At 46.1% G+C, this 13,441-nt stretch overlaps 1 protein-coding gene across 3 annotated transcripts in view; it reads right to left on the minus strand.

Moving 5' to 3' along the window:
• The window catches only part of RECQL4 (RecQ like helicase 4), a 39,615-nt gene extending 26,238 nt beyond the window's left edge, over positions 1–13,377 (minus strand). The window contains exons 1-10 of one of the 3 annotated variants that reach the window (XM_066624122.1): positions 13,354–13,377; positions 11,601–11,762; positions 9,185–9,218; positions 6,926–7,035; positions 6,288–6,431; positions 4,829–5,907; positions 3,050–3,149; positions 2,582–2,720; positions 1,561–1,671; positions 436–585 (exon numbers count right to left, since the gene is read on the minus strand). In XM_066624122.1, coding sequence (XP_066480219.1) covers positions 436–585; positions 1,561–1,671; positions 2,582–2,720; positions 3,050–3,149; positions 4,829–5,907; positions 6,288–6,431; positions 6,926–7,035; positions 9,185–9,218; positions 11,601–11,756 — 2,023 coding nt within the window. In that variant the 5' untranslated portion in view covers positions 11,757–11,762; positions 13,354–13,377. Of the gene's footprint in view, positions 1–435; positions 586–1,560; positions 1,672–2,581; positions 2,721–3,049; positions 3,150–4,828; positions 5,908–6,287; positions 6,432–6,925; positions 7,036–9,184; positions 9,219–9,326; positions 9,427–11,600; positions 11,763–13,129 lie in introns of those variants that run through there. The other 2 variants (XM_066624121.1, XM_066624123.1) reach the window with 2 other exon arrangements.
• Positions 13,378–13,441: the final 64 nt, after the last annotated feature.

Genomic DNA, 13,441 nt, shown 5'->3' on the forward strand with positions numbered 1-13,441 from the left:
CGCTCCGAGCAGATGGAACAGCTCAGCTGCAGCTTGCCAGCTGCTTCAAGGTCGCACGGTGCCGGTGGCCTCGAACTGGCGACCTTGTGGATGTTAATCTTCAGGCAAATGGAGGCTCTACCCTCTAGACCAGACCTCCTGCCCTCTAGACCAGACCTCCTGCCCACTTAGAACTTAGGTTCTTTTACTTCAGGATTCATGTGCTTTTCAGCACCACAAATCCTGACATGTCATGTGCACCTTATGCTTTCCGCTGGTGCAACCAAACAGAATCACAGCATAAGACCAGATGCAAATGATCAAGGGCTGGTTGGTTCTCATAGAGGATGACGGTTTGTGCCATATGACTTCTGAAACAGGCTGCACAGCAAGCTGCCCTCCCCAGATGATTGATAATATCTGTGGGAGACCCAAGCTACCCACTCAAAGTCTTACCTATCACCTTCCCATCCTGCCCTAGCTTGTAGAGAGGCTCTACTGGTGCAGGCGGAAGAGGAAGCTCATCCACAGCCCTCTGCACATGGAAGTGAATCTCCTCCTTCTGGGCAAATGGCTTTGGAATGCCTTGGCTGTTCTCACTGTGTGCTGCGGAAACAAGAAGAACAAGTTATGTGCACCTCTGGGCTGGCTGTGGAGGGTAACGCACACTGTGTGCTTCACTTAAAAAGCACTTGAGAAAGGAAAAACTGAGGAACAAAGCAGTACTCAACAAGCACAAGGAAGCCAGGATCTCCAAACACAGGACACCCAAAATCAAAGAATTACAATGCACTCAAACGGATATATTCCAACAGCATTTGCTACGCCAGTCATTTTCTTTGATTATTTTTTTTAAAGAGATAACTTTATTTATTTTAGAAATTTATGTCCCGCCTTTCTGTCCACTGAAGGACACTCAAGGTGGCTCACAATTAAAAACATAATGCAGTAAATGCTGTCTTTTTAATGTCTATGTACACACAGAAAAATTTCCATTCAATCTGCATAACAAGCTTATGTCAATTGCCTTGGAAACCATGCTAGGAACCAAAGCACAGGTGCTGTCTCACCAGTGAGTACTTGCTACATCCATGCTATGCAAGCCCTTGTTACATAATGGGTTATAAACATTTTTTAAAAAGAGCACAGAAAACTCTCCTGGTTAGTTTCCAGTTAGTTTCAGTGGTGGTTAAGGCCCATGTACGATGACAAAGGCCCATGCGTGGACTGCATATTTTTCAGTTAGGACAAAATGTATTATAGGAATGTTTATTCACTTAGAAAAGTATGAAAGGTATACATATAAAACACTAAATTCACACATCAACAACAACAAAAAAGAATAAATTACCTGTTCAGAAGAGGGCAAGAGAAGTAACAGGAGGGCTGGAGCACTTTCCTTATGGTGAAAGGCTGCAATGTTTAGGGCTTTTTATTCTGACATCAGCTGACCCAAAGCCTCCCACAGCCCACATGCTGACACAGTGGAGGACTGACCCAGCTAAAAGTTCCTCCAAACTTGGGTCAACTTAGCATCAGATGAAAGCAGGCTTACTGGTATTACCTGGCGGCGCTTCTTACCCAAGATTTTGGTGTAGGCTGTGTTGGTCATCTCAGCCACTTCTTGCAGAGTTAGCAATGGCACCTCTTCTTCAACCACGCAGCTATTTTCCTCCAGTTGCAGGTCAGGGGCTGGAAGTTATGCAGAGAAAAGAGACATTGATTCAGAGCAGGGGTCTCCAAACCCTGGCCCGGGGGCAGACATGGCACGCAGTGAGCCTCTATCTAGCCCACGGCCAGCCTCTGATCCCCTGACAACCTCTGGCCCAGTTGACCAAACACAATGAGAGTTGTGCTTGTGGGGTGGGGGAATGGGCATCCATTTAAGTGTATGTTTTATTTCTTGGGCTGTGTTGGTGCTTGGAGATATCCTGGACATTTGAGTCCATTCATTCATCTAGGTTCCATCTCTAATGTATTTATTTAAATTTTATATTTAATTTTTTCCCCAGCCCTCAACACTGTGCCAGATATTCTGCCCTTCAGCCAAAAAGTCTAAAGATTCCTGCTTCAGAGTAACAACAACAACAACAACAAAAAGGCTGCCCGCTTCTTCTACAGTCAGGGACTTATACATATTCTCTATATGCTAATCCTATAGCCAGAAAAAGTGCTGGTCCTTAGTGCAAACTGCATGAAGATGAAGAATGGTTTGGTGGTCTTCGTGAAGGGCATGCAGTCCTTTGCAGTGGAATCCTCCTGCATTAGTATACAAGAAAGAGTTCTGCAGGAGGTCACAGCTCTCTTGGGAGAGTTCTCTTTAGATCATAATTATTTCACCAATATTTTTATACATTTCTTTCTGAGGTTATTTAGCTTTTTCTAAGAATCTAAGGCTTAATAAAATGTTAGGTATATACAATATAATGTTTTACATGTTTGTGTTTGTGACAAAGCATATTTTATATTAAAACATTTGAAATGATATTTATATATGGTTCTCATGGCACTTCATAATGTGTGTTCTTTTTTCTTAACATACAGGCCCTCGCTTGGATCCCAGAACCCTCGGGGTCTGACCATGTCAGACAGGCACACTTACCTCTACCCTTGCACTGTGAAGCCCAGTGGCCAAGCCCCCCACATTTGAAGCATGTGTCGCAGCAGCGATCTATAAGCCTGCCGCCACTGCCGCCTCCTCCATACTGTTCTCCCTTTTTTCGCCACTTCTGTTTCCACACCTGTTGAGACATCAGGTTAAGTTAATGGGTGCCCTGTCACATCATTACAGCTCAGGGTGGGCTACATGAAGGTGGTCTCCTCTTCCTTGTACAACCTGCCCTGCCCCTTCCTGAAGTCACGTCATGCAGGGAGTCAGCACAAGGGAGACTGGAACTAGTCTGGTCTATCCAATTCCAAGCAGCTTGCTTCCATACCGGGTTGGGGGGGGATGCTCCACAATATCAATCCTTCAAGGATTGTTCATTACAACCCCTAAAGTGATTCCAATTTCTATCCCGTGACATTCCAAAGGTTTGAAAAAGACAACTTGGATCAAGAAGGAATTTACTTGCTTGTGAAGCTGTCTTCCTTTCAAGGCATATCCTTTCACATGGGATTTCTTCTTGAGATTGAGACGGACATAGTTGCCACTCTTCCTTGGTGGTACACTGAAAAAAGACAGGCTCCTTCTACTGTAAAGGTTCATATATTGATTAGAGATCCAGTCCACATTTTCAAAGTAGATCTAACATGCCAGAATCTGGAATAGTTTCAAACCAGGTTTTATTTAAGACCCAAGCTCACTACACAGGAGCTAAGCCTGAAGAGTTAACAAATTCTGTCAATGAAATTATATATTTGCTTGAAATACATCTTTGGTATTTCCTGGGTCCTTGAAAAATCTTACAGTTTGCAAAATGTAGCTGTTCCCTTGCTCTCTTGTCTTCCCTTAGGTGACTTTCTACTGATCAATTGCTGGGCAGTTCTTTGACATTTTGGGTTGGGCTTTCTAAACTGTGTCAAATATCTGCAAGGTCTGTGATGTTGCTATATTTTTGCTGGGCAATGCCAAAATGACACCTGAAATGTCACCACAAGATTGCAGAATAGCTGTGTGTAAACCTGGGGGTGAGGTGGGGGAGTAGTGGAGTTGAAATGAAGCGTTGAGATATATGAACAGGTTTTCATACTGGGTTTGGAAAGAAGATGAATAAGAAGTCCTCATAAGGGTAGAGAAGAATGGGTGGGACAGTGGGGTGAATGAAACAAATTATGTCATTATGGCCCTAACTACTGTAAAGAAACATGACAATAAGTAATTGTCTCAGGGCAACTCAGAAAAAACACCTCTTTCTTAAAAATACTCCAAAGCAAAAACACCCCCAAACAATATCAGCCAGTGGTTGTCTCAATCAAAACCAGAGGTAAGCTTCCAAAAAGAGCTAGCTGTGTATCTATCCAGCCAAGAGCCCACTGGAATAGAAAAGTCATCAGATGACAACAGAATGTCAGGTGGGTCTCACTGGGCAGACACCACAAAGAAAGTCCCCTCCTACCATCCACCAACCTCAATCAATCGAGGAGGTCCTCTTGCATCTCCTGCTGCAAGAGGTCCTCCTCAGTTGATCTGGGCAGACCGCCAGGCTCATGGGGAAGAAGACAGTTCAGTGGGTATCTCAGTCCCAAGCTTAAAGCGTTTACTGCATCCTAAACCCAGTCCCAGGCCTGAAGGCCCTACACAGGGCTACTCGGTTCTGCCACACCAATTTTGCTGGCATGGATCTGAGTAGACCCACAGACGCAGCTGGGGCTCAACACAAGGTAAGGGAACAAACCCCTGCTAACTGGGTAAGAGGCACTTTTTCAAGTGGGTGCTCCTCTTTTTAGCAGGGGGAGAGTAACTCGACCACCTCACCCCAGCAGTGTCTTTTCTGGTGACTGTCAGCTGGTGTTCTTTTGAATCTTTTTAGATTGTGAGCCCTTTGGGGACAGGGAGCCATTCATTATTTGATTTTTCTCTGTAAACCGTTTTGTGAACTTTTTGGTTGAAAAGCAGTATATAAATACTGCTGTTGTTGTTGTTGAGGAGACCTCCAGCTGCCTCCATTCACACCCTGGATGAAGCAGAGGCTGCACTGGCCCTGCTGGATCGCACAGGGGGAATTTAGACAGGATTGGGCTGTGAGTCTGGAAATGAACCAGAAGCCAACGAAGTAAGTATAAAACAGGAGCCCCATGCACCCAAAACAGTCACTCCCACCGACTCCCCAAAATAATTTTCTAGGCCTCACAACAGAAGGGCTCACAGCTTCACTAAAAGATGAGACATTTCCTTTCCTGGACGCACCTGGAAGCTGGAATAGTGGCTCTCCCACGATGCTGGAGATGGTCCTCCCCATCGACTTCCCCAAGCAGATTTTCATCTAAGGGAACGGAGGCAGAAGTTCCCTTTTCTTCTTGCACCTGACCATCAAAATCATATCCACTCAGATCTGGCTTTTGACTGACACCATATCGTTTTTTGACAAGGCTGCTCTCAACCAGCTCTTTAGTTCTCTTGCGCTTCATTCCCGAAGAACTGCCTGCAGAACCATCCGTGCCATCGTCAGCACAGGCTGCAGCATCTTGTCGCTTCTTCCTGCAAGTGGTTTTCTCTCTCTCAGCAGGGCTACTCCCACCCTCCAATACGCAAAAGGCTTCTCCCATTTTGGGTGAAGTTTGCACCAGAGGCTGCTTCTCTGTTTTCTGAGCAGCAGTCCTTTTGCAAGTCTCCAGTTCATGGAAATGATCGAGCACAGAAAACACAACGTTTGTTTCAATGACGGCCTCTTCTTTGGTGGTTTTTCCTGCAGTCTGGTTACCTTGCATGCTGGGCCAGCAGTTGTCTCCAGCACTTTGGGCCACAGAACTCTTCTCCAATATGCTTCCTTGACAGTTTCTCCTGAGAGAATCACTATGCATCTCCCCTTGCCTCTCTCCATCATGGGAAAGAACACTACTCCCGTTTTCCAGGTAACTACATCCTGGTGATCTCTGGCTTGGTTCTGCCCCATCAGCTGGAGTAGGGCAGCCGTCTCCCAATTGTTCCTCTCCAGACTGCAGTTTTGTCTCTTGGCATCTCTCCAACCAACCTGGATCCAGGCTGCTCAGACGCTTGGTCACTCTTTGCTTCAGTAGCTGAAATGTGTTCCATGATGGCAGCCTTGGCTTTGGATCTGAGATGGCGATCTTGCCAGGAGTCAGCTCAGGAAAGGAAGATGGAAGGAGGTCTGCAAGTTCTTTGGGATTGGGGCCAGGCAGCTGGTCCAAGCTATCTTTTAGAAAATCCTCTGCAGGTTTGAACGATAAAACCTTAGTGGTTTGATGTTGGTCCTTCTGTGATAATGAGGCTGACTTCCTTCTGGGCATGAGGGTGACAGGACACTCCTGAGAACAGAAGCAAAATTCTGTTCATTTTCAGCATTTGCCCCAACTTATACCTGTACAGCTTCACCTCTTATTTCAGGAGCATTTTATCCCTTAACTCAACAATCCCTTCGCAGTTGTAGTCTTTCTGCATACAGCTTTTTAAATAGTTGGCCCCAGCTCAATAAGCTTTGGGTCAGAAAACATTGGGGGAATGCCCAGATAGGTGGGCTGCAGATCAATAGCAGAGCACATGCTCCACAGGCAGGGGGCTCCCAGATTCTTTTCTCCTTTCTAAATGGACTTGGCCCCTTTGGTCCTTGAAGAATCTACAGCTTTCAAAAGCCAAACTATCTACGCATCTAGCATATGTTCAAGGTTACAAATCAACCATCTCAGACCTTAGCAGCTGCTCCCAAATTGTGTTTCAGCTTCATCCCAAAATACTGTGCAGAAGCCTGCTGCTCGCCTTGATCTCGCAGGGTCAGTTTAGGAACCATCTGACCTCGATTCAGATGTGCACCCCAGAAACCCAAGTCGGATATCTTGCAGAGAAGGGAAAAACAGTTACGTATATACTATATATAGAATATATTATACATATTCAATGTTGTAAAATAATAGAGGAGTACTACTGGCACTGTTTTAACACTCTTCCAGGGCCAGTGTTGCAGGCAACAAAGACATGAACTAGTAACATGAACTAGGAAACATAAGACTATTATTTTAAAAAATACTTCACAAGCTGTTTACACAACAAAAAACAAACAATGGTTGCCTGTTCCTGAGGGCTCACAGTCTGGAAAAAAAAAAAAAAGCACCAATAGACCCTGGGAGGGAAAATATACTGAGCTGAATAGGAACATTTGCTGTCTCCTGTAAATAGGGCTATCTACAATAAACAGGGCAAAACGTCTTTAAAGAAGTGGGCGTGGGTTGATTTTGACAAACAAAACTGGATACAAGTTTTTCTCCAAAAGATTGAGTTTTGCAGAGAAAAATGCATATACAAAATGTACATAAATTCCCTTTTTGTTACCTGTTCAACTGCTGGAGATTCCTGAGCTCCTTGACAGCAGATCACTTCAGATCCAGGGACAACTTGGTGCTCTTTGGTTTCTTTCAGCACTCTGTACTCTCTGTATAGCTCTGTGCACAAAAACTGTGATTAATGGCTTCTGACAACAACTTGTTCAAAACAATACCAGAGTCTATCAAATCCAGCAGTAACACCAGTTGTTCAGGAATAAGTGTAGGACTTCACAATGATTACTTGGGAAGAAGCTGTCTGCAAGAAGATCTTGTTCCAAGAGTCAGTGGTGGAAAATGAGTTAGACAGAGATGCTTGCAGCTTCACCTTAATGAAACTATACTATAAATTTGCAAGGGACTGAGAAGGAGAGATCCTGAGCTTGGTTGCAGAATGTATGTGTGCACTGATGGAGCCCAAGGTTCAGTCTGTCAAGGGGTCTCCAGACTCAGTCTCCAACTAAGAGGCAACACAGGAGTGCTGCCAGACAAGACTGACAATATGGAGGATTTTGCTTTGCTGGACTCTGCTTAAGAATGCCACGGTAGCTTTTTGGAACCACATTGTCATGTTACAAGTTGTGAAATCTCACAGCAGCAGAAAGAGAATGGAAAACCACTTCAGATGCCAAAGCCCAGCAATACAGTGCACACCTGCTTTATGATACTAATTTGTACAAACTCCATCATATTATGAAAATATTCTGACATGAACCCAATAATAATGTGTTCCAAGACCTCAGAAGCCATTCAACAGAATAGAGCATTCTTTCCCCCATCTTTCTTCTGAACTGGTCCAGATGCCTTGAAGGTATCCCCTCCCTGGCAGTCTCTTATCGCATCCCTTATCAAGATATTTTGGGTTGTTCAGGATTCAGGAACTCCTGGTGACAGACAGCCTCTTTCTTAGAGATGCTACTTGAAACCCAACTAACAGCCCAATCCTGAGCTGCCTAGGATGCGCAGGTTCAGTGGCGCCTCAAACGGCTGCCGCCACATCCTGCACACCTCGGGCTGCCGCGGGCGGTGCCTGAGGAGAAGGGAAGCAGCCCCGCAATGGGGTTACTCAATTTACCTAAGGTAAATGCGCTTGTGTAGGGCGCTGAGCCCTACACGAACGAACAGGATCCGGTAGTGCAGAGCTCTACCGGATCCGCTTCTCTCCCTCCCACCTCCCTCCCCCTGGCACGCCCCCCGCCTGCCCTCTCCCCATCCCCATCACGCTCCTCCCTGCCCTCTGCCTGCCTCCCCCCTCCCCATCACACCTCCTCCCCATCCCCACTTACCGTGCCGCAGCTTGGCGGTCCATGAGACCGTCGAGCGGCGGAGGGTGGGTGCCCGGCTGGCGCTAGCCCAGCGCCTCCCAGCGTTGGGCTAGCATGGGTGGTAGCCCGGCGATAAGCCTCGCAAATGTGCCTTACGGCTGAGACTCAGTCATGGTGCCATTGCTGGGTGAGGAGCTCCGCCTACTTCTCTGCTCAGTCATACACAAACTGGCTGCAGTTCCCTCTTTCCTTTCTCTCCCTGGCCATGGCAGTGCGTACTTATTGTAAAAGTACACAACATCATAGAGTGAACCTTATTTTATTACAGAGAGTCCATCATAAAGTGATTTCATTACATGCTGAACCAATCGTAAAGTGGTGCTTTGTTCACTTTGATCACTTGTGGACTTGATTGTTCTTGTACACTGAAACAAAATATATTAATATGAATGTCCCTGCTGTCTGTTACAGGGTCAGAACAACGAGAAGAGGACAGGGCTTCTCCAAAAGTGAGAGGCTGTGTATTGTTCATTCCTCTGTGTCCCTCACAAGACACACATACCACCAAGTCCCACTTTCGCTATTACATGCAGTTATTTTCTCCTAGCACCCCATGACTGCTCTGTATCCTTGCCACCCCTTCCTAAATGAATCAAAAGGGCATACTGTGCAAAATATGAACACAAGAATGCAATCAAAATGAGAAATGACAATTTGTTTTGCTTGTGAAATTGTGGCCTTCCAGTTATCAAGTATTAGATACAAAGTATTATATACTCTGAAATCGATACACAGTTTTAGGTACAAAGTTTCAGACCCTCCTTAACACACCAGCAAATTGGGAAGCAGGCAAGTGACTCTGGGGGGCAACTTTCCACAAGACATGCCAGTCACGTCTTTTAATTATTACCAAAGCAACCCATATTTGTCTTTCCAATTTATTAAAACCTCACTTCTTGCCCTTTCCATTACGGGTGCATGGTGTATAGAAAGGTGATACTTACTTTTGATCTCTTCCGAAGCCTCCTCAACATCAGCCTAGAAAAATCAAATACAAGCCTGTCAGAAGCAGCTCAAAATCCCCATGCTACAGGTCTGCTGTGGGCCATCACCCCACCATTACATCCAGTCCATCATTCCAAATACCTTGTTGGGTCTCCTCTGGTGCTCTTGAAAAAACAATGCCTCCCACTTCTTCAGCAAGAGTTTAACCTTGTTATATCTGTCCATAACTCCCTCAGGCAGGCTTCAAAAAATGACATAGGACAGAAATTTCAGGTTAAGTTGTTCTTTTAGAATCTTGGATGTGCCAGCTGACTAAAACCCAACAGAGACTTGGCATTGTTAATAGTTAACATGTAAAGGGGCCAGCAGGTCATAATAAAGGAGATTGCAGTCATCATCACACACACCACAAAAGTCAAGAATTTGATATGTGGCAGGCGATTCAGGACTCTTGAGAAGTTCAGTTTTCACATTTTTATTATTTATGCATCATCCCCAGTCTCCACCAACTAGGTTTCTCTCATGTCCTCTAACAGCAAAATTTCCCCCCATTTCCTTACTTTATATTAAGCTTCAAGATGATTTTACTTCTGCAAAACTCACTTTTAGCTGATCCAACCAAAGGCATGCTACCACTGATCCCACCTAGATTTTTTTCTCTTGTACCAGCATGACCTTTTGAATTTCTAACCAAATTACAGGTCCAGCTTATTTATACACTGATTTTTTATACAAGAATTTGACTAAACAAGAATGGCCACTGCAGATGAGAAGGAATGTGCTAATCCCTGGAGAAGGGGAAAAATGCACCCTTTTAAAGTCAGTTTAAAAAACTGAACAGTCCTTCAACAATAGCCTCCTTAATGAGAGAGAGAGGGAGGGCAGCTGGCTAACAATCCATCAATCCTTCTCTCTCTCCAGGAGACCCTTCCCTTCCCCCTGAGTACGTGAAGGAAAGACACTTTGCATTGGTGAAGGGAGGGCTCAGAGTGAAGCTTTTCTAGGCACCTTGAGAAAGGTTAGCAGGGCTGTTTTTAAATCACTGGAGCAAAGAAACTTTGCTTTTCAAATTGATTTACTATAGTTCATTTTTTGCCATCCATGTGAGTGCTTGGACAGAACCCATGTGAACAATTAGTCTCAGCCAGTATTGTAAAAGTTGATCTCACAGGTAAATGAGGGCAGGTTTTGAGCCAAAAATAATGGAATTTTCTATGAGCCTTGGATAAGTGGGGGAGGGGGTAACTTGGGGGTGTGTCTGACTATGATTTTGCCTGATTTTATTTCAGATCCTGAAAAATAGCCTACCAGTAATTGTTACCTAAGAACTGTACAGTCTGTAATTTATGAAAAGTTTAGTACAAGTTCATAAATTTTTATTCATTAGCTTTTTATATTCTGGTCTACACAACCTTTTTGTAAACACTATCATACACTATCACTAGCTCTATAAATAACATACCAGCAGAATCAAATCCTTCTTTAAAGTGACTGGTGTGTTAAGCCAGAGCCTCTACATATAACTGGGAGCGCACAATTCAATTCACAGCAGAGAGACAAGCAACAAGGACTGAGTGTGAGCAAGCACAGCTGCACAGTTGCAACCACATATACTCAGAAGTAGACTCATTGCTTTCTATGGGCGTTATTTTTAAGTAATGGTGCCTGGGACTTTGTTTCAGATGCTAATGAGAATTACATCCTGGTGTTTAAAAACTAGACCTCTGTCAAACATTTGCAAAATAAAATGAGGATGTAGCAGGGTTGGGTGTGATCCTGCCAAAGAGAATAAGGCTTGCTTGATTTAAATGGAAGTGCTGAACACTGGCTTACTTTTATCTCAAGAGGAGGAATGAGAGGGTTAACTTTGGCTGCAGGTTGCAGACACTAATACCCTGGTTGCCCTGGAGGCTAATAGTACTTAATTATCTCTGCATTGTCCTCTCCTCTGGACTTCTCCTGGCTGCCTGAACAGACCTGACTGATCTGCAGATAAGGCAAGGAGATGATTTACACTTGATTTATTAGCAGAAATTTTTCAACTTATAGGTGAGTATCTACTGTACATCATTCTGTAGCATGAACAAAAAGACAAATTCCTGCTCAAAGTAGCTTGCAGTGTAAGAAAAAGAGAGTGAGAAGAGACCAGAATGAAAAGGGATAAATGTGGGCAGGCACGTATGTGGCTGATTTTGACTAAGAATTGGTTTGGAACAGTGTTTCTCAACCACTTGTACCACTGGTGGTACTTGAGGTGGTGTCAGATGGTACATGTGGGACTCCCAGATCCCCACTGCCTGCAGTGAGACCAGCAAAGCAATGCAACAAGCAGGAGGCTTGGCTCAGGGGGCAGATCTCCAGCATGAACTGCTTGCATGCTTGACAAAGCCTTCCCAGCTGCCCTGAGCCTCTTACCAGTGTTTGCAGTGTTGTGTCCAGCCTCCTAATCCTGACATCGTTGCCAGTTACTTCTGGTGGTACTTCCAAAGATGAACCATGTGAAGCGGTGCAGCAGGGGACAAAGTGTTGAGAAATAATGGTTTGGAAGAAGCAAGCATGACAGCCCTGCATGTATAGCTGGAAAGGACAAGTGTGTTGTCAAAAGTAAACAATAGAGACTACTAACCAATTCATTGTAGCACAGGTTCTCCTAGACCAGGGGTGTCCAAACGTTTTGGCAGGAGGGCCACATGAGACCTTTTGGGACAGGGAGCCATTAGTTATTTGATTTTTTTTCTGTAAACCGCTTTGGGAACTTTTCATTGAAAAGCGGTATATAAATACTACTGTTATTATTATTATCATCTCTCTGACACTGTGTCAGGGGCCAGGGAAAACAGAGTTAATTTACATTTCAAATTTGAATAAATTTACATAAATGAATATATTAGAGATGGAACATAGGAATGAAGGTCTTGCAATAGTTTAAGGCCTATAAAAGACCAAGGCTGGCCTTTCCTTCACTGCTGCTGCTATATCACAGATGTGAAACAGCAGGCAGTGATAGAAGCCCTCATCCCACAGCTCATGCAAGAGGCTGAACAGTCACCCTCATGCTAAGAGAAATTGGGGCACCCCTGTCCAAGAACACTGTGCACTGTTAGCCCACCCAGAGTAACCAACTGCAGTGGAGAACACAGTGTGTATACCTTTAAGCTTTACACAGAAGAGGAAATGCTGCAGGTGCAGCTTTCCAAACCCTTCCAGGTGGAGCTGCACCTGCCAAAATTCCTCTTCCGCATTATGGTTAAATTGCCTTTGTGTGCTGCTTGGGGTCTTCTGGAAGGCTTCTGGCTGGCCTGGGGGGGGGGAGAAAGGTTTGTGGACCAGAGGCGCCTGTGGCCTGATCTAGAGGCCAGGCTTTTCTCACATCCCCTTATAGCTTACAATCCTTTTCTTGCTATTCTTTTACCGGCCTCTTAAAAGAAAATGAGGTGAGGTTCTAGGTCTCTGCCCTCCATTTATCTTAATCTGTGCAGGCAGAGGGAGGCTTCCTAGGGTCTCAGGATGGGATGAAAACAGCGCCAGCTGACATTCCAGGGTCAGCGGCAGGCCCCAGCAGGGAAATAATGTCCCTGCCCTCAGTTGCAAGCAGGGGTTCCCTTCCAACCTGTGATGGTCCAGGAGACCAGAGAGGTGGTGCAGGGTCCTGGGCAGAAAAGAGTGGCCACCTCCTGTGGCATAGCTGGAGGGGGGCTGAGCACCCTGCAGAGCCATTGCAGGCAGGGGGAGCAAAACGGAGCCGTATGGCTTTCTCCCCCCCATGGCTCCGTTTTGCTCCCCCCCCCGCGCGGGAATGGCTCCGAAGGGGGCGCCGCTTGCCCCTCCCAGGTTGGGTGGTCCGCCCCCTCCAGCTACGCCACTGTGGCTCCCAGGGTCTCGCATTTCCAGGGCCTCTGAGCAAGGACCCCCCGCCCACGGAGCGAGCGGAAGGGGCTGCTTACACCAACGCCGCCAGGCCTCGACGAGCAGGCACCCCAAGAGGCGGACCCTCGCCGGGCAGTTCCAGGCCCCTAGCACTGTGGGGGTCGCGGGGGGGTCAAGAGAGTCCCCGCCTCGGCCTGCTGCTCTGAAGGCCGCTGCGCTCCCGCAGACGGGGGCAGCCAGCTGGAGGGCGGCTCCTGGGGGCCTCGCTAGTGGGGCGCAGGCCCCTCCACCCGCCCACTACCTCAGCTCCGATCCCTCCGCCAGCCGCTCGCGCGCCTCAATGCTCCGCGCGCGGCCGGCCAATAGGAGCCCACGTGCGGGCGCGCCTC

The sequence above is a fragment of the Tiliqua scincoides genome, chromosome 4, assembly GCF_035046505.1.
Source record: "Tiliqua scincoides isolate rTilSci1 chromosome 4, rTilSci1.hap2, whole genome shotgun sequence".
NCBI classification, from domain to species: domain Eukaryota; kingdom Metazoa; phylum Chordata; class Lepidosauria; order Squamata; family Scincidae; genus Tiliqua; species Tiliqua scincoides.